The 21,908-nt window shown below is 42.1% G+C and overlaps 1 protein-coding gene across 1 annotated transcript in view; it reads left to right on the top strand.

Annotated features, from left to right (window-relative positions):
- Positions 1-25: 25 nt before the first annotated feature.
- The window catches only part of LOC144596823 (protein sel-1 homolog 1-like), a 67,571-nt gene continuing 45,688 nt past the window's right edge, over positions 26-21,908 (top strand). The window contains exons 1-8 of the mRNA XM_078405657.1: positions 26-156; positions 7,398-7,447; positions 9,766-9,934; positions 13,463-13,568; positions 15,088-15,250; positions 19,451-19,504; positions 21,429-21,488; positions 21,586-21,667. Of these exons, the coding sequence (XP_078261783.1) occupies positions 99-156; positions 7,398-7,447; positions 9,766-9,934; positions 13,463-13,568; positions 15,088-15,250; positions 19,451-19,504; positions 21,429-21,488; positions 21,586-21,667 (742 nt within the window). The 5' untranslated portion in view covers positions 26-98. The remainder of the gene's footprint in view (positions 157-7,397; positions 7,448-9,765; positions 9,935-13,462; positions 13,569-15,087; positions 15,251-19,450; positions 19,505-21,428; positions 21,489-21,585; positions 21,668-21,908) is intronic.

Genomic DNA, 21,908 nt, shown 5'->3' with positions numbered 1-21,908 from the left:
CGGCCCGGGTGGTTGAGCCGGTCGCCTAGCAACGGCCTGGGAGGGGAGTTTGAAATGAAGTTCATGCCTTTGCCTGGATGTCACTGCTGTAGGGGCTCATGGCAACTCACAAGCTGCTGCTCTTTGTCCTCATCTTCACCCCACCCTCACTGGCAAGTAGGTATTTCCAATCAGCTCTCTCTTCGCCTGCCTTCCTGAGGAGGGGCGGTGAAGCTGTGGCACTGGGGGCGATGAATCTGTTCAGTTTCAGTTTAGTTTTAATTGTCACCTATACTGAGCGAGGTACGGTGAAAAACCTTTTTTCATTTCGCGTGCTAACCAGCAAGGATAGTCCGAGGGACGTCGAAGAAGTTCAATTCACTGTTTAGACTCAAAAAGCTGGAGTGACTCGCCCAGATGTGAGTCCATCTTGAGTTTAAACTGGCATCGACAGTTCCTTCCTACAGAATTCATAGTTTAGTTTAGTTCATTGTCACGTGAACCGAGGTACAGTGAAAAGCTTTTTGTCGCGTGCTAACCAGTCAGCAGAAAGACAATATGTGATTACATTTAATCCATTTACAATGTATAGATGCATGATAAGAGAATAACATTTAGTGCAAGGATAAGCCAGCAAAATAGTCTGAGGGACATCAAAGAGGTTCAATTCATTGTTTAGACACAAAAAGCTGGAGTAACTCAGTGGGTGTCTATCTTGAGTTTAAACTGGCATCTGCAGTTCCTTCCTACAGAATTCATAGTTTAGTTTAGTTTATTGTCACATGTACTGAGTTTTGAGGTACAGTGAAAAGATTTTTGTTGCGTGCTAGTCAGCAGAAAGACAATACGTGATTACATTCAATCCATTTACAGTGTATGGATACATGATAAGGGAATAACATTTAGTGCAAGGTAAAGCCAGCAAAGTCCGGTCTAGGATCGTCCGAGGGACATCAAAGAGTTTAAATTCATTGGTTTATTGTCACGTGTACCGTGAAAAGCTTTTGTTGCATGCTATCCCATCAGCGGAAAGACAATACATGATTACGATTGAGTCATATACAGTGTACAGATAAATGATAAGTGAATAACATTTAGTGCAAGGTAAAGCCAACAAAGTCCGATCAAGGACAGTCCAAGGGTCACTAAAGAGGTAGATAGTAGTTCAGCACTGTTCTCTGGTTATGGTAGGATGATGCTGTTGCCTGATAACAGCTGGGAAGAAACTGTCCTTGAACCTGGAGGTGTGCATTTTCACATTTCTATACCATTTGCCTGATGGGAGAGGGGAGAAGAGGTAGTGGCCAGGGTGCGGAGATAGATTCTTGATTAGTATGGGTGTCAGGGGTTACAGGGAGAAGGCAGGAGAATGGAGTTGAGAAGAAAGGATAGATCAGCTATGATTGTTTGGTGGAGTAGACTTGATAGGCCAAATGGCCTAATTCTACTCCCATCACTTTTGCACATAAATTCAAGAGCCAAGAGTGTTTTATTGTGCAGGAATGAACTACAGATGCTGGTTTACGCCAAAGATAGACACAAGATGTAAAGTAACTTAACGGGACAGACAGTGTCACTGGAGAGAAGGAATGGGCGATGTTTCGTGTGGATACCCTTCTTCAGACTGAGAGGCAGGGGAGAGGGAGTCTAGAGAATTGTTTTATTGTCATATGTCCCAGGCAGAACAATGAAATTCTTGCGCAGCAGCACAACAAAATATGTGTGAAATTCATTGTTACTGACGCTATTTAAGGCCAAAATAGAGTGAATGTGGAGAGGACATTTCCACTAATTTAGTTTGGTTTTGAGATGCAGCGTGGAAACAGGCCCTTCGGTCTACTGCGCTGACTAGCGATCCCTGCACATTAGCACTTCCCTGCGTACTCGGGACAATTTGCAATTTTTTACTGAAGCCAATTAACCTACAAATCTGTACGTCTCCGGACTGTGGGAGGAGACTCCAGGTGGCACGGTAGCGCAGCGGTAGAGTTGCTGCTTTACAGCAAATGCAGCGAATGCAGCGCCGGAGACTCAGGTTCGATCCTGACTACGGATGCTGCACTGTAAGGAGTTTGTACGTTCTCCCCGTGACCTGCGTGGGTTTTCTCCGAGATCTTCGGTTTCCTCCCACACTCCAAAGACGTACAGGTATGTAGGTTAATTGGCTGGGTAAATGTTTTTTTTTAAATTGTCCCTAGTGGGTGTAGGATAGTGTTAATGTACGGGGATCGCTGGGCGGCACGGATTTGGTGGGCCGAAAAGGCCTGTTTCCGGCTGTATATTATGATATGATATGATATGAAACCGGCACACCTGGAGAAACCCCATGAGGTCAGAGGGAGAACGTACCGACTCCGTACACACAGCACCCGTAGTCAGGATCGAACCCGGGTTTCAGGCGCTGTAAGGCAGCAACGTTTGGTGGTGGATCGGTGAAACTCTAGAATGTAGACACAAAATAGTGGAGTATGGCATTATCTCTGAAGAAAAGGAATAGGTAATGTTTTGGGCCGAGAAACCTTCTTCAGACAATGTCAGGGGAGAGGGAGACTAGAGATATGGAGGGGTAAGGTGTGAAAACGACAGATCAAAGCAGACGATGCTCAAAGAGATATAAAATGGTTCATTGTTGGTTGAGGGGAAGGTGACAACGAGGCAAACAAACAGTAAAATTAATTAGGAGGACAGGGAAAATGGTCGGAGAATTAGGGTTACTTGAAGTTAGAGAAATCAATATTCATACCTCTGGGTTGTAAGTGAAATATGAGGTGCTGTTCCTCCAATTTGCACTTGGCCTCACTCTGACAGTGGAGGAGGCCCAGGGCAGAAAGGTCAGCATTGGGAATGGGAGGAGGAGTTAAAGTGCTTAGCAACCGGAAAATTGCATATGCCTAAGCGGACTGAGCAAAGGTGTTCAACGAAACGATCGCTGAGCCTGCGCTTGGTCTCGCCGATATATAGGAGTCGCCGATATATCGGAGTCCACACCTGGAACAGCGGATACAATAGATAGGTTGGAGGAGGTGCAAGTGAACCTCTGCCTTACCTGAAAGGACTGTCAGAGTCGAGGGAGGTGATACAGGGATAGGTGTTGCGGTTAAAAGGGAATGTACAAGAGTCAGTGTTTTATTGTCATATGTCCCAGACAGAACAATGAAATTCTCACTTGCAGCAGCACAACAGAATATGTGTGAAATTCGTTGCTACGGACGGCCTGAAAGGCCTGGATAGAGTAGATGTGGAGAGGACGCTTCCACGAGTGGGAGAGTCTGGGACCAGAGGGCACAGCCTCAGGATAAAACAACATTCCTTTAGAATAGAGATGAGGAAGAATTTCTTTAGTCAGGGATGGTGAATCCGTGGAATTTGTTGCTGCAGACGGCATGAAAGGCCGAGATGGAGTGGATGTGGAGATGATGGTTCCAGTAGTGGATACGTCCAGGACCAGAGGGTAGAGCCTCAGTATAAAACCTGAGAATGGAGATGAGGAATTTCTTTAGCCAGTGGGTGATGGAGGCCAAGTCATTGAGTATTTTTAAAGCATAGATTGATGGGTTTTTGATTAGTAAGAGCGTCAAAAGTTATGGGGAGAAGGCAGGAGAATGGGGTTGAGAGGGAAAAATAGATCCGCTATGATTGAAGGCAGAACAGACTCGATCAGCCGAATGGCCTCACTTTGCTCTTATGTCTTATAATCCTTAAGAAATTTCCCACAGAACTTTGCCATTTGTCAACCTTGACAATCTGAATGATAATTCCAGCTATGTAAGTGAAAAGATATTGGAAGTATTCCAGGCCAAAAGAACACAAACAAGCTATTAGTCTTTTAAGTTTAGTTCAGTTTATTGTTGTCACGTGTACCGAGGTACAGTGACATGCATTCAAAGAAAAGACTATACATGAATAGAATCAAGCCATCCAAAGTGAACAGATAAAGGATAAAGGGTACAACATTTAGCGTAATATATAACATTGACGTCCAATTAAAGTTCAAAGGTCTCCAATGAGGTCGCAAGGAGGTCAGAAATGCACTCTAGCTGATGAGAGAACTGTTCAGTTGCCTGATAACAGCTGGGAAGAAGCTCTTGATTAGTAATAACGTCAAAGGTTATGGAGAGAAGGCAGGAGAATTGGGTTGAGAGGGGAAAAAAGATCAGCTATAATCAAATGGCAGAGCAGACTTAATGGGTTAAATAGCCCAATTCTGCTCCAATGTCTTATGATCTTAAATATGCTCCAGTATCGTGATGTTGCCACACCTTAGAGTACCCAAAGTGCTTTTTAAACTCATTAACTGTGCATTTAATCCAACAGCAATACGATACGATCGAACTTTATTTATCCCAGGAGGGAAATTGGTCTGCCAACAGTCATAAAACGCAACAAGATAAAGTAACGAGTTAAAGTGACGAGTGGAAAGTCCAGGATTGGGGATGTGCAAAGATTGGGGAGGAGGAGGGAGGGGGGGGGAGGAGGGGGGGGGGAGGAGGGGGGGGGGGGGAGTTAGTCAGAAGGGGGAGGAGTTGCAAAGTTTGCTAGTCACAGGGGAAAAGGATCTCCTGTAGCGTTCTGTGCTGCATCTTGGTGGAACCAGTCTGTTACTGAAGGTGCTCCTCAGGTTGACCAGTATTGTCCAAGATGCTCCGCAGTTTGAGGAGCATCCTCTCCCCCCCCCCCTAAGACCACCTCCAATGAATCCAACTCCACCCCCAAGACGGAGCCAGCCTTTCTGATGGGCTTGTTGGTTCTGTTGGCATCCGCGGCCTTCACCCTGCTCCCCCAGCCCAATATTTGCTCAATTGCATCTTGTATGCTTTGGGTGGATAAGAATTTGACTTAATTGTATGGAAATTTCGAACAGATTTTATTGAGGAATTCTGGGTAATTATTTAGGTAATCTATAACCAAGGAATTCATTACAAGTTGGTAACATTAAAGCAAATAACTTACAGTGGCAATGTGTTGAGGTCAATGGAAATTATGTTCAGCAGTGGAGTACATCCGCAGCAACTATAATGTAAATGTTTAGCATTGCTGACCAAGCATGAATTTCTAGACAAACAAAACCTCCAGATATTATGGTATAATTTCCATTTATGTGAATTATACACTGATCAGCCAAAACATTATGACCTGATGAGCCAAAACATTATGACCACCTGCCTAATATGCTGTTGGTCCTCCATGTGCAGCCCCATATGCAGCAGGGTGCAATACACTGTGTATTGTGATACATTCCTCCCGTGACCACCATTAACATTTTCTGTGACTTGTGCCACAGTAGACCTTCTGTCGGTTCGGACCAGACGGGATAGCCTTCGATGAGCCTTGGGCGCCCAACACCCTGTCTGTCGCCGGTTTGTGGTTTGTTCCTCCTCGGACCAAATCCGAAGGTACTCACCACTGCTGACCGGGAGCACTCCACAAGCCTTGCCATTTCAGAGAAGCTCTGACCCAGTCGTCTGGCCATAACAATTTGGCCCTTGTCAAAGTCGCTCAGGTCTTTACTCCTGCCCATTTCTCCTGCATCCAACACATCAACCAAGAACTTGGTGCCTACAATATCCCACACCTTGACAGGTGCCATTGTCACAAGATAATCAATGTTATTCACTTCGCCTGTCAGTGTTCATAATGAGTTGGCTCATCGGTGTATATGTGAGAGAGTGTGTATGATCATAAGTTTATGAATCTTTCCATTTTTGACAAAAGTATATTTTGATCAATTTCCTATGAATCATGACGCTACAATGTCTTATTGTCCATCTGGAATTAATTGCCTTGCCTTCTCTGGACCAGTAAAAAGCATCCCAAATCAATCCTCCCAATTCACACTGAATCAAGGTTTCAAGGTTTCAAGGTCAGTTTATTGTCACATGTGCCAATTAAGGTACAGTGAAATTTGAGTTACCATACAGCCATACTAAGTGAAAAACAACAAGACACACAGCCACATAAAATAAAAGTTAACATAAACATCCATCACAGTGGCTCCCCACATTCCTCACTGTGATGGAAGGTAATAAAGTACAATCTTCTCCCTCTTTATTCTCCCACGGTCGGGGGCTGTCGAATCCGCAGTCGGGGCGATCAAAGCTCCCGCAGCCGGCGATTCGAAGCCCTGGCGTGGGGTGATCGAAACTCCCGCGTCGGGACGGTTGAAACTCTCCGCGGCTTGGAGTTCTCGAATCGGTCTCTAACCAGGGACCGTGGGCTCCATGATGTTAAAGTCCACAGTCCCGTGGTTGGAGCTCTCCACAGTCGATCCCCGGCAAAGGGATCTCAAGCTCCACAATGGTAAGTCTGCGCCGCGCCCGCGGTTGAAGCGCCGGGCCGGTCTCCAGGAAAGGCCGCGCCGCTCCACGATGTTCGGCTGCAGTGGGGACGGAGATACAATACGGGGAAAAAACACATCTCCGTCGAGGTACGAGATTGAAAAAAGTTTCCTCCAGCCCCCACATAAAACAAACCAAGGAACACTGAAACATACTGTTTAACACGTACTTAAAATAACAAAAACAGACAGACAGACTGTTGGCTAGGCAGCCACTTGCTGGCGTATGTGGGTATGTGTATATACACTAAACTTTTCTCTCTCGTTTATTATATTGATGCCAGTGTACTATGTTTACATATTTTATTGTGCTACTGCAAGTAAGAATTTCATTGTTCTATCTGGGACAAATGACAATAAAACACTTCACTCTCCTGACTCCTTCATGGATGCTGCCTGACCTGGTTGAGTATTTCCATGCAAACCCACTCTTTAGGCAGATGATCTAGTAATGCTCTGCGAGAGCTTGCTGTGGGGAAATTGTCGTTGTATCAATCCCTTCCTGGGATCAATTTCCTTCCTGGGATAAATAAAGTTCTATCGTATCGTATCGTTATGTCATTAGTTTTAACAGTGACCACATTTCAACAATACTTCATCGAATTTGATAGAAGCTTATTTCTCTCAAGTCTTGTCTCCCTAAAAAAAACTTCTTAAATTGAAAATTAAAAATTGTCACAGGGCTTTTTTATTAGTTAGGGCATCACAAAATGCAGAATCTGCAGAAATAGGGAAATAGTCTGGGGGTGACAGAAAGAATTTAACTCGCACAAATACGAGGTATTGCTTTTTGGTAAGTTAAACCAGTTCACGACTTACACAGAGAGTGTTGTGCAATAGCGAGACTTAGCTATTTGCCAATTCTCTGCCACTCCAGCTTTTTGCAAACAGAAGATACATAAGAGGTGAGAAGGGAGGAGGGAACAGTGAAAGAAGGGTTGGAGGAGGTTACAGATGTCAGCAAGCTATGTTTTTTCCCCCTATTTGTCTGTAAAAGATCTTACAACACCTTTAAATTGCTAAAACATGTCAGTGAGAATTGAATGGAAAAAAAACAGTATTTAATTTTAATTTTGTTTTGTAGATACAGATAGCAATGTTACACAAGAGCAAAACAATCAAACCGAAAAGGAGGTGAGACATCTCAAGCATACCTTTAAATGAATTGTTACCATAATGTCAAATTTTCTGTTGGTAAATAAATGTAAACATTTTCCAAGGTTTAAAATACGGTGTCGTTTTGAGCATCTTATTTAACAAAGGCTATTCAGTTTTTAGTTTCAGTTTAGTTTATTGTCACTTGTACCGAGGTACAGTGAAAAGCTTTTGTTGCGTGCTAACCAGTCAGCAGAAAGATAAACAATACCTGATTACAATCGACAGTGAGTGTATAGAGTTGAGGTGTTGCGGTAGGTATAGAGATTTAATTGTAAATTGTAATATGAGTTTGTAGATCTGCTTCTGTGGCTGGCACAGAAATAGTCGCCTATGTTTGGCACCATCTTGGAAGCCTCTGGCCTTGATGTCAAAATATTCTTGTGCCAAATATTTTTAGAGGGAATAATATTCTTCCAGAAGTCCAGATTATATAACACTGAATTCCATCAAAAAAAATCAAACGAAAATTGAATTAATCTGGAGCCTGCAGTGATGAAATGTGTAATATGGACTGTGAAGTCAGAACAAAGTAGTCTACAAAATTAATAAGCCCCAAGTGAAATCAAGGAGCAGAAGAATATTTTCGAATGACATGGATATGAAAACAACTACAAGCAAAAGCACTTAAGGCATATTATAAAATTAGGTGAGCAGAGTATATAGACAGAAAATAGATTTAGTGAACTCAAAATACAAATTGTGAAAAAGAACTGTGAGTGGAAATAGATCTTAAATGATATTTTTGACAGAATGGAAGAATAAAAATGCAAAGCCTACAACCTAATCTGGAAATTTTTGAGAAGAAGCCATTAAAAAAAAAGATAATTAAAATTTTCGGGCCACGCTGTGGCTCAGCGGTAGAGTTGCCTTACAGTGCCAGAGACCTGAGTTCAATCCCGACTATAGGTGCTGTCTGTATGTTCTCTCCATGACCTACATGGGAACTCTGGGAACTCTGGTTTCCTCCCACATTCCAAAGACATACAAGTTTGTGGGCTAATTGGCTTGGTATAATTGTAATTTGTCCCTAATGTGTGTAGGATAGTGTTGGTGTTAGTGTGCAGGGACCGCAGGTCGTTGAGTACCTGATGGGCCGAATGGCCTGTTTCCATGCTGTATCTCTAAACTAAACTAAATTAATTAAAGCTAATAATGAAATATATTTGATACAATTAAACTAAAGAAAGCTGTTTGAGAGAGAAACACAAATGTTTATCTTATAGGGCAAACATTCAAACCAAAAAGTTGTACTTATCCCTGTCTTATACTAACTAAGAAGATAGATGCTTGCTTTCAATTTAACAGATAAATGGTGATCATTGATAAATAAATCAGTGGAAATATTTGCAAATGATGCAACATAAGATAGGAATAGATGAAATAGTTGAGGTTCTGAATGCATAAATCTTTATCTATATTTGGACAAATTGTGAAATTGGAGCCTGATAATAAAACATTTGTTATGCTTAGTTTCATCAAGAGAGGTGGAAAGAACAAAATCAAAAGGATAACAAGAGGAAATTAAGATATGGAGGAGGATGTAAGGACGCTCCAATGTGATTTTGAAAAGTTGGGCAAGTGCATGGCACATGAATAAGTGTGAGATGTCTTACAGGGCCTTGGTGAGACCCGATGTGGAATTACATGTGTAGCTTTGGCCTCCTTATGTCAGGAAAGATGTTTATGCCTTGGAAGCAATCCAATTACGTTTTACTATTTTGATTTCTGGTAGCATTTATGTTGTGAGTACACATAGGGTGCTTTAGACTTGTGTTCACTGAAGTTTAGTTTAGTTTTGAGATACAGCACGAAAACAGGCCCTTCGACCCACTGAGTCCGCGCTAATCAGCGATCACCCCCTAAACTAGCATTATCTTACACACTAGTGACAATGTAAAATTTTACCAAAGCCAATTGACCTGCAAACCTGTACATCTTTAGAGTGTGGGAGGAAAGCCAGGCACCCAGAGAAACCCACTCGGTCACTGAGAGAACGTACAAACTCCATACGGGCAGCACCCATAGTCAGGATTGAACCCGGGTCTCTGGAAATGTAAGGCAGCAACTCTACCTTGCCGCCCCGATTTTATAAAGAAACAAAGGGGATCTCATGGAAATCTATAAGATTCCAATAGTACCAGACAGACCAGATGCGGGAAGGATGGGCTCCTGATAGTTTAAAAAGTCCAGAATCAGAAAATGGTTTTGGAAACAAAATTTTCTACGATCTTGTTGAATGTTTCTAAATGTCTTGGAATGTGTTGGAACTGAATCCAAACGATCTTCCATTTTAGGATGTGGAAATTGAAGATGACAATTCACCTTTGGAGCCAGAGGAACTAAAGAGGTACCACGTGAACGACGAGTCAAAAGGTGAGCCAGCGGTGGCTCAAAATGGACAGCCTGCAGCCATTGCTGAAGAGGTTGGAAACAATGCCAAGATATCACCAGAGACAAACACAGGTAGTTCTGCTATAATCTGAGAGTTGCTCCCTATCCTAAGAAAGTTCACCTTTTGAGAGTCCTTCTTGCTACTGCTGATTTTGATCAATTTATTTATTTTTTAGTTTAGAAATACAGCGCGGAAACAGGCCCTTCGACCCATCGATCCCCGCACATTAACACAACCCTACACACACTGAGGACAATTTTACATTTATAACCTAGCCAATTAACCTCCAAACCTATACGTCTTTGGAGCATGGGAGGAAACCGAAGATTTCGGAGAAAACTCACGCAGGTCACGGGGAGAACGTACAGACAAGCACCCATAGTCAGGATCGAACCCAGGTCTCTGGTGCTGTAAGGCAGCAGCTCTACCGCTGCATCACCGTCCTTGTCTTAACCACTGCTTAAACACTTGTCCTTGTCTTTGCTCCTCTGACATTCTCGATCATGCGATATTGAAAGAGAACTAGTTCCTAAGGAACCTTGTGTAACAAAAACAATTGTATAATTGAGGTTATGGTTGAGAGGATTAGGGTCTCGAGACTTTCAGACTCACAATAACAAAGTTATTTTCCCCACAGGATTTTCAAAAATCCCTGGCTATCTGTAGTCTGAAGAAGAGTCTTGACCCGAAACGTCATCCATTCCTTCTCTCCAGAGATGCTGCCTGTCCCGCTGAGTTACTCCAGCTTTTTGTGTCTATCTTTGGTTTAAAGCAGCATCTGCAGTTCCTTCTTACACACTATCTTTTTTTTTCAAATAAAGATATTTTCATCAGCACAATGGAGGAGAGAGCAGAGGCCATTTTTTTGTTTAGACATGGCAGTGTAACATTTTAACCTAAAAATGTACCCCTGGTTGTTCGCACTAAACATGCTTTAATGAGAGACAACACTTTCCCCTCCACCTGTAAAATTGAATTGCGTTGAAGTCAGTTGGCACTACTAGAACCTCGGCAGATATGACCTCATTTTGAGACTCCTTCTTGCCACTAACAATTTTGAGCTGTTGTCCTTTGTCTTCATGTCCTCTGACATTCTCCCTCGTGCAATATTGGAAGAGAAACACCTGCTCAAACACTCATTTCTGGAACAAACTGTGTGCCCTGCAAAATCTTTTGAACCAGCAAAGTCTTTCAACATTTGCCATTCTATTCCTTTTCACTTTTGTACCTTGAAACAACTGTGGAAGCATCAATTTACTTTGTAGAATCATGAACACAGCCAGGAGAAATTAATCAACTACCACGTGCTTCCAGATTGTTTTGATCACTTCACGTTGTTGAAGTGAGTAGTCTTTCCTTCTGGTTAGCGTGCATTGCTAGGATTTTGTCTGATGGAGTGAGCACTAAAGTATCAGCAACCGTCTGCCACAAACATTCCAAAGTAGAACAGTGAGGCTTCTTCGGAAGCCACCTTATAACAGGGTAGGGTAGTTTACGTGCACATTCTGCCACTTGTTCAGCACCACTATGTTTTCCCCAATACATGGACCTGAGGTTTTCAATACCATCCCAAAATGCTCCTTGTCCACTTTGAGTGGAGGCAGACCAGAAATTCCCAGAATTGGTAGAAGATAGAGTCATCGAGTGACACAGTGTGGAAATAGGCCCTTCAGCCCAAATTGCCCACACCGGCCAACAATGTCCCTGCTACCCTGGTCCCACTTGCCTGCACTTGGTTCATAACCCTCCAAACCTGTCCTATCCATGTACCTGTCCAACTGTTTCTTAAACATTGGGATAGTCCCAGCCTTAACTACCTTCTCTGGCAGCTTGTTCCATACATCCACCACTCTCTGAGTGAATAAGTTACCCCTCGGATTCCTATTAAATCTTTTCCCCTTCACCTTGAACCTTTGTCCTCTGGTCCTCGATTCCCCTACTCTGGGTAAAAGACTCTGTGCATCTACCCGATCTATTCCACTCATGATTTTGTATACCTCTATAAGATCTCACATCATCCTCCTATGCTCCATGGAATAGAGACCCAGCCTGCTCAACCTCTCCCTATAGCTATCACCCTCTAGTCCTGGCAACATCCTCGTAAATCTTTTCTGAACCCTTTCAAGCTTGACAATATCTTTCCTATAACATGATGCCCAGAGCTGAACACAATATTCCAAATGCGGTCTCACCAACGTTTTATACAACTGCAACATGACCTCCCAACTTCTATACCAAGATGTTGAACTTCTTTGTCAAAGTTTTGAGCACATCCTTGAAATCTTTATTTCTGTCTGCTTGGTAATCTCCTCTCATCACAGAACCTTTAAGTGTGATGTCTTCATTTCGTATCCTTTGATGAATAGGAGTGAAGAAGACTGCAAAAAGTGGTAAACACTGCCAAGATCATCACATTGAATGGTGGTGCTGGCTCAAAGGGCCGAATGGCCTACTTCTGCACCTATTGTTTATTGTCAGTCCATCACGGTACTCACCTCCCCACCATCGAAGAGATTTACAGGAGTGGCTGCCTCAAAAAGGCAGCCGGCATCAACAGTGACCCACACCACCCTGGCCACATGCTTATTGTACTCCTACCATCAGGAAAAAGATGTAGGGGCCTGAAAACTGTAACGCCCAGGTTCAGGAACAGCTTCTTCCCCACAGCCATCAGGCTATTACACACTACAACCTCCATTTGCCTCCACTCAAAGGTCAAGCTCTGAGGTTAGGATGACTTTTGTTCTGATATATTGCCCAATGTTGATCAGTTTTCCATTAGTACTCAAGAATAGTTCCATCCATCAAGAAATTTGTTGAAAGTGGCAGTGCAAGGAAAAAAATTGATAAAAGTATCATTGGTCAAGAGTGTTTAATTGCCCTACGTACCAGCAACAGACCAATGAAATTCTAATTTGCTGCACCATGCTACAGCTCCATCCAAGACCGCAGGAAATTGGAGTGAATTGTGGACGCAGAAGTGTGAAAACGCACACCTCCAGATTCGGGGACAGCTTCTTCCCAGCTGTTATCAAGGCAACTGAATCATCCTACCACAACCAGAGAGCTGAACTACTATCTACCTCCTTGGTGACCCTCAGACTATCCTTGATCGGAATTTGCTGGCCTTAACTTGCACTAAACGTTACTCCCTTATCATGTGTCTATACACTGTAAAATGGCTCAATTGTAATCATGTATTGTTTTTCTGCCGACTGGTTAGCACGCAACAAAAACTTTTCACTGTACCTCGGTACACGTGACAATAACCTAAACTAAAATTTAACAATTACACAAATAAAAATGTCAATAATTAATAATACAGTAAATTAATCATCAGTAATACCAGATAACTATAATAATGGAAAACAAACGTTCATAGTACAATCAAAAAACAAAGCCCACAGATTAATGTTGCTGAAATAATGGTTAGTGTTGTGCAGTGTTCAAATGCCTGATGGTTATTGAGAAAGAAGCTAATCTTGATCCTGGGGATCTCAGTTTTGGTAAACAAATGGTATTATTCACTGTTTGCTAAATATTAAAATAGTATGTTGGGGCTTTAATATTGACTACCTGTAATATTTTGAGTACAACAGCTCAGCAAGAAACTGTGAAAAGCAAAGAAGAACAGGAGATTGAAGATTTATATAACAATGGCACCAAAATCCTGAAGCGGTCCAGAGATAAGAATTTAAGGAAGGAGTGAGTATAAATAAAAATCATGGTGGTTACAATTTGTCTCGAGTTATAAACTAATTTTCTTCAAGCATTTTTAGCTAAAATATAAATATATTTATATATTTAAATATAAGGGGGGATAGAGTGGGGGGAGGGGAATGGGGGAGGGGAGAGGGAGGGGGGAGGGGAGGGGGGGAGGGGGAGGGGGGGAGGGAGAGGGGTGGAGGGGGGGGCAGGAAGGGGGGGAGGTGAGGGTGCTGCACCAATGCAGGAGAGGTTCGGGCCCAACGGGTCCATTTGGTCTAGTCCTATATAAATTTATTATACAGTATTCTTGCCGCACATTGGTGGTGTTGCAGCTCTTTAGTTTTGTTTCTCCCAGCGTTTCAACTTCCATTGCACAAAACCTGCTAAGGTCCAACCAAATCCACTTCTCTGCTACTTAAGTGTACTTAATAATATGACATCTGAAAATCATATTGAAGAAGTGGTGCAAACTGGTACAATTATTTGTCCGTGGTGTGTAGGATAGAACTAGTGTGTGGGGATCGCGAGTAGGCATGGACTTGGTGGGCTGAAAGGCCTGTTTCCATGCTGTATATATGAACTAAACTAAACTAAACTTTCTGGCAAATAGATATTTAGCAATTTATTTACTGCAAAAGGTATATTGCATTATTCACCATTTACAGTCATGGGCAGGTGTAGGTTAATTGCAATCAGTAATTTGTCCCTAGTTTGTAGGATTGAACTGTGTAAGGGTGATCGCTGGTTGGCACAGACTTGGTGGGCTGAAGGGCCTGTTTCCACACTGTAACTCTGAACTGAACTATTCCCATTTATTGACTTTGGTGGTGGAAGCAGAGACTGTAATGATGTTCAGGAGGCATTTAGACAGGCTCGTGACCATGTGGGGAATGAGGGATGTTGATCATGTGCAGGCAAATGGGCTTAACTTAATTTGATATCATGGTCAGCACAGATATCGTGGTTCAAAGGACCTATTCCTGTGCTGTACTGTTCTATCGATCTTTCAGCAGGTGGGTATTTGGTCTTGATTCCACTTTTTGACACAAGGGGTGGCGGGTGTATGGAACGAGCTGCCAGAGTTAGTTAGTTGAGGCAGGGATTATCGCACCATTTAAAAAGCAATTAGACATGTGGATAGGACAGGTTCAGAGGGATAGGGGTGAAACACGGGAAGGTAGGACTAGTGTGGATGGGACATGTTGGTCGGTGTGGGCAAGTTGGGCCGAAGGGCCTGTTTCCAAGCTGTATGACTCTATATGCAATACCTTATACAATTAGCTAGTTTTACCTGATGTGACAGTGAACTATTTTATTAAAAGTGAAACCTCCTATGGCAGTCCTAAGGTCTTCTTTAGTAGATCTTGTAACCTGAACAAAGTCATAAATATTTCAACTTCATGCTGCCCTCTGTGATGATCGTATAATAAAGAACTAACCATGTATGTATGCCTTTGGAGACCTTTGGAAAGAAATATTTTCTGCTGTAACGTCATTATTCCTTATTTCTACACAGAGGTTATAAACTACTGGTAAAAGCAGCCGATTTTGGAAGCACGAAAGCCATGGAGCGAATAGCCTATGCCCTATTGTTCGGTGATCAATTGCCCCAGAACGTTACGGCAGCGAGAGATCTCTTTGACGCCTTAGCAGAGAATGGCTCCCACAAAGCCCAAATTGTGAGTTGCTTGAAAATAGACTGAGAAACATAGAAAATAGGTGCAGGAGTAGGCCATTCGGCCCTTCGAGCCAGTCAATATGATCATGGCTGATCATGCAAAATCAGTACCCCATTCCTGCTTTTTCCCCATATCCCTTGATTCCGCTAGCCCGAAGAACAATATCTAACTCTCTCACAGAACTAGCTCTAACTTAACACAGAATGAACTTGGCTGTCATTTCTTTTTTGCCAAATATAAAATTGAAATACCTTTTGAAGGACATTCAAGTATCTATAATATATTGGTAAAGCTTTATTAAACATGGATCCTCAAAGTGACTTTGATTCAAATAATTGATGTTACAATAAAAAAATAACCCCGTTGTCCCTAATAAAGCAAAATAATCATCTCCAGAATTTAAAGTTGGGATTTCATTTAATCTTTCCTATTTGTCATTTTACAATGGTGGGTCAAAGATGGTGTTTGAAATGTTTCCGTCATTAGAATTTTTTTTTTCTCATTCATTCATCAATACAAATTTTCCCGAGCACAAAGACAGTTAAAGACACAAAGACACAAAGACCGCACCTGGAGTACTGTGTGCAGTTTTGGTCTCCAAATTTGAGGAAGGATATTGTTGCTATTGAGGGCGTGCAGCGTAGGTTTACTAGGTTAATGGCGGGACTGTCGTATGTTGAAAGACTGGAGCGACCAGGCTTGTATACACTGGAATTTAGAAGGATGAGAGGGGATCTTATCGAAACATATAAGATTATTAAGGGTTGGACACATTAGAGGCAGGAAACATGTTCCCAATGTTGGGGGAGTCCAGAACCAGGGGCCACAGTTTAAGAATAAGGGGTAGGCCATTTAGAACGGAGATGAGGAAAAACTTTTTCAGTCAGAGAGTTGTAAATCTGTGGAATTCTCTGCCTCAGAAGGCAGTCGAGGCCAGTTCTCTGTATGCTTTCAAGAAAGAGCTAGATAGAGCTCTTAAGGATAGCGGAGTCAGGGGGTATGGGGAGAAGGCAGGAACGAGGTACTGATTGAGAATGATCAGCCATGATCACATTGAATGGTGGTGCTGGCTCGAAGGGCCGAATGGCCTTCTCCTGCACCTATTAACATATAACATATAACATATAACAACTACAGCATGGAAACAGGCCTGTCCGGCCCTACCAGTCCACGCCGACCATTCTCCCTGACCTAGTCTCATCTACCTGCACTCAGACCATAACCCTCCAATCCCCTCCTATCCATATACCTATCCAATTTACTCTTAAATAATAAAATCGAGCCAGCCTCCACCACTTCCACCGGAAGCCCATTCCATACAGCCACAACCCTCTGAGTAAAGAAGTTCCCCCTCATGTTACCCCTAAACCTTTGTCCCTCAATTCTGAAGCTATGTCCCCTTGTTGGAATCTTCCCCACTCTCAAAGGGAAAAGCCTACCCACGTCAACTCTGTCCGTCCCTCTCAAAATTTTAAAAACCTCTATCAAGTCCCCCTCAACCTTCTACGCTCCAAAGAATAAAGACCCAACCTGTTCAACCTCTCTCTGTAGCCTTAGTGCTGAAACCCAGGCAACATTCTAGTAAATCTCCTCTGTACCCTCTCCATTTTGTCGACATCCTTCCTATAATTTGGCGACCAGAACTGCACACCATACTCCAGATTCGGCCTCACCAATGCCCTGTACAATTTCAACATTACATCCCAACTTCTATACTCGATGCTCTGATTTATAAAGGCAAGCATACCAAACGCCTTCTTCACCACCCTATCCACATGAGATTCCACCTTCAGGGAACAATGCACAGTTATTCCCAGATCCCTCTGTTCCACTGCATTCCTCAATTCCCTACCATTTACCCTGTACGTCCTATTTTGATTTGTCCTACCAAAATGCAGCACCTCACACTTATCAGCATTAAAGTCCATCTGCCATCTTTCAGCCCACCCTTCCAAAAGGCCCAAGTCTCTCTGTAGACTTTGAAAATCTACCTCACTATCAACTACTCCACCTATCTTAGTATCATGTGCATATTTACTAATCCAATTTGCCACACCATCATCCAGATCATTAATGTAAATGACAAACAACAGTGGACCCAACACAGATTCTTGGGGCACTCCACTAGACACTGGCCTCCAACCTGACATACAATTGTCAACCGTTACCCTCTGGTATCTCCCATTCAGCCATTGTTGAATCCATCTTGCAACCTCACTATTAATACCCAACGATTTAACCTTCTTAATCAACCTTCCATGTGGAACCTTGTCAAATGCCTTACTGAAGTCCATATAGACAACATCCACAGCCTTGCCCTTATCAATTTCCCTGGTAACCTCTTCAAAAAATTCAAGAAGATTAGTCAAACATGACCTTCCAGGCACAAATCCATGTTGACTGTTTCTAATCAGGCCTTGATTATCCAAATAATTATATATATTGTCCCTAAGTATCTTTTCCATTAATTTTCCCACCACAGACGTCAAACTAATAGGTCTATAATTGCTAGGTTTACTTTTAGAACCTTTTTTAAACAAAGGCACAACATGCGCAATGCGCCAATCTTCCGGCACCATCCCTGTTTCTAATGACGTTTGAAATATTTCCGTCATAGCCCCTGCTATTTCTGCACTAACTTCCCTCAATGTCTTAGGGAATATCCTATCAGGACCTGGAGACTTATCCACTTTTATATTCTTCAAAAGTGTCCGTACCTCCTCTTCTTTAATCCTCCTAATTTCCATCACTACTCTACTTGTTTCGCTTACCTCACATAATTCAATATCCTTCTCCTCGGTAAATACCGAAGAAAAGAAATTGTTTAATATCTCCCCCATTTCTTCCGGCTCAGCACATAGCTGTCCACTCTGACTCTCTAATGGACCAATTTTATCCCTCACTATCCTTTTGCTATTGACATATCTGTAGAACCCCTTGGGGTTTACTTTTACATTACTTGCCAAACCAGCCTCATATCTTTTTTTCGCTTTTCTAATTTCCTTTTTAAGATTCCTTTTACATTCTTTATATTCCTCAAGAACCTCATTTACTCCCTGCCGCTTATATTTATTGTATATCTCCCTCTTTTTCTGAACCAAGTGTCCAATTTCCCTGGAAAACCACGGCTCTTTCAAATTATTATTCTTTCCTTTCCACCGAACAGGGACATAAAGACTCTGTACTCTCAAAATTTCACCTTTAAATATCCTCCATTTCTCTATTATATCCTTTTCATAAAACAACAATTTCCATTTCACTCCTTTTAAATCCTTTCTCATCTCCTCAAAATTAGCCTTTCTCCAATCCAAAATCTCAACCCTTGGTCCAGATTTGACCTTCTCCATAATGATATTGAAACTAATGGCATTATGATCACTAGACCCAAAGTGCTCCTCAACACATACCTCCGTCACCTGACCCATCTCATTTCCTAACAGGAGGTCCAACACTGCCCCTTCTCTGGTAGGCACCTCTACGTATTCAGACATCCCATTAATGGCACTGCAATTAACCCATTAGGTGGTAGGCAAGAGGAGGAACATATTAAAATGCCTTCCAACTTTAAGTTATATCCCCTTCATTTGACATTGTTCCACTCCACCTTCAAATTGGCTGAGAATACTCTCTATTTGCAAAGTCCAAAAACTGCAGCCCATTACCCGCATCAGCACACAAATTAATTATTTTAAATGATTATCTACTTCACATGAAAAACTTTTTACTGGTAAAAGTTTTAAAGAAGTATTTCATTTTTTTAGTACTTTAAATTGAATAGGATTCGATATACCCAGGTGCTCCCCACCTTACGATGCTTCGACTTACGACATTTCGACTTTGCGATGGTGCAAACAGCAGTGACCTATAGTGAGCCGCAGTTCGCTTCCGGCCACGTGATCGCGTGTATTCAATGCGTTTCGACTTACGATATTCTCGGTTGGCGATGGATTTCTCTGAACGTAACCCCATCGTAAGCCGAGGAGCACCTGTACATGATTTCCTTATTGTTCTTAAATTAGCCTTGTTTTCATTTCTTAAAAAAATATGTATGTAAATGCCATATTTTCAAATGGATGTTATATTTATATTACCCTGGCAATCAGCTACATTGATAAATAATGATTAATAACGTCTGAGTGTTTTTGAAGATTTTATATAATTGAAAGTTATATTTATGGAGTTTTGTTATGTGTTTATCAGGCCTTAGGATTTATGTATGCCACTGGTATGGGTGTTAATTACAACCAGCCGAAGGTAAGAAGATATCTCTTGTCCAGGCCCTTAATCGTTATTCCAATAACAGCATGTCAGTCAGTCATTGCCTTTTTTGATACGAAGGTTTCAATAAGCTGATGGTGAATGAAATTGTTGTTTGGCATCTTCACAACCATTACTTTTACAACATTGCAGTAATAATTTTTTTAGAGAACTATTTCTGAAAATGGCAATATGTGCCGCAAAATGATATTGCAGAGTCATTCATCTCTATTCAGGTTCTCAAAACACACAAAAAAACATTTTGCAGTTCCTTATTTCCACATGAGATTTTACAGCAGACTTAAGCATCAGAATTGCATTAAAGCAACTAAAATGATCAGAAACCTATTCTTGTGGTTTCAAAATATTGTAACGAAATAATTGGGCAAGTATGGATAAATAGTTCTTCAACTCAGTTTAAAAGTCCACAAACAAAAATGGAAGCAGTGAATCAATGCATTAACATTCTTAGAAATTCAAGCAATCCCATGTGCAAGTATAGAGAAGCAGCCTAAGTATTATCCTCTGTGGCTCAGAGCGTAACACGGAGACCTCGAGTTTAGATTCCAGGGGAAACCAAAAGTATTTTGTGGGTAATTAGAAACTTGTTCGGACTTGTGCAGATGCGTCATGTTGGTCGGTGTGGGTACGTTGGGCTGAAGGGTCTGTTTCCACGCTGTATCCCCCTGTGACGGGTGTCAGAGGGTATGGGGAGAAGGCAGGAGAATGGGGTTAGGAGGGAGATAGATCAGTTATGATCTTATGATGACTCTAATCCAAAGGGCATCACTTAAACGGAATGGAGGTAGATACAGTCAAAGTTGGGAGAGAGAGAATGAGTTCATATATTTAGGTCATAAGGTCATAAGTGAAAGGAGTAGAATTAGGCATTTGACTCATCAAGTCTACTCCGCCATTCAATCATGGTTGATCTATCTCTCCCTCTTAACCCCATTCTCCTGCCTTCTCCCCATAACCTCTGACACCCGTACTAATCAAGATTCTATCTATCTCTGCCTTAAAAATATCAACTGACTTGGTCTCCACAGCCATCTGTGGCAAAGAATTCCACAGATTCACCACCCTCTGACTAAATAAAATTTTCCTCATCTCCTTCCTAAAAGAGCTTCCATTAATTCTGAGGCTGTGTCCTCTAGTCCTAGACTCTCCCACTTGTGGAAACATCTTGTCCACATTCACTCAATCCAGCCTTTCACCATTCTGTATGCTTCAATGAGGTCACCCCTCATTCTTCTAAACTGCAGCGAGTACAGGCCGTGCCAACAAATGCTCAGCATAGTTTGCCCTGGACTCTACCGATTCGACTTGCAGATTAACATTTTGGGAATCCTGCACCAGCACTCCCAAGTCCCTTTGCACCTCCGATTTCTGGATTCGCTCCCCGTTTAGAAAATAGTCTACGCCTTTATTCCTTCTGCCAAAATTCATGACTCCATACTTTGCTACACTATATTCCATCTGCCACTTCTCTGCCCACTCTCCCAACCTGTCCAAGTCCTTCTGCAGAGTCCCTGATTTCTCTGAACTACCTGCCCCTCCACCTATTTTTGTATCATCCACAAACTTGGCCACGAAGCCTTCAATCCCCTCGTCCAAATCATTTGACTGGTCATAACACTCGTCTGCATTCAATCATCTATATTTTGTGTTGAGACTCCAATGCACTTAGCACTAGATTATCAAGCATTTACTTAAATCAACGCAATTCAAAATGACAGATGTTTTCGATGTCACCCCTTTAAAGTATGCAAGAGTTGCTACAATTCAAGTGAGTGACTGAATACTGGGCTGCTAATGAGTCTCTCCACATGAAATAGTTGAACTAATTGCATTACAATTAATTTGTTAGCACTGAGGCTAGTTAAGACACAGTACTAATTTTGTTACAAATATTTTTCAGGCCCTGGTGTATTACACATTTGCTGCACTGGGTGGAAATTTTGTGGCACATATGATTTTGGTAGGCGTTTAATCCTTTAATTTAAGTTTTATTAAGTCAGGTTGAATTGTCAAAGGGCTGTATTTTTAAGTGTCATTAATCATCTCTGTTTTAACAGGGCTACAGGTATCTTAATGGTATTAATCTTCCACAGCATTGTGAAGCAGCTCTCGTTCATTACAGGACTGCAGCAAAATATGGTAATTATAGTATTGCATTATATTTTTACTACAGTATCAGCCGACCTAGATAGAGCTCTTAAGGATAGCGGAGTCAGGGGGTATGGGGAGAAGGCAGGAACGGGATTGAGAATGATCAGCCATGATCACATTGAATGGCGGTGCTGGCTCGAAGGGCCGAATGGCCTCCTCCTGCACCTATTGTCTATTGTCTATCAGTTCAACAGATCCATGCCAATACTTAGACACAAGCCAGTTCTCT

The sequence above is a fragment of the Rhinoraja longicauda genome, chromosome 9 (genome assembly GCF_053455715.1).
Source record: "Rhinoraja longicauda isolate Sanriku21f chromosome 9, sRhiLon1.1, whole genome shotgun sequence".
NCBI classification, from domain to species: Eukaryota; Metazoa; Chordata; class Chondrichthyes; order Rajiformes; family Arhynchobatidae; genus Rhinoraja; species Rhinoraja longicauda.
The sequence above is the reverse complement of the archived record's forward strand: the minus strand, read 5'-3'. Positions and strand labels throughout refer to the sequence as shown.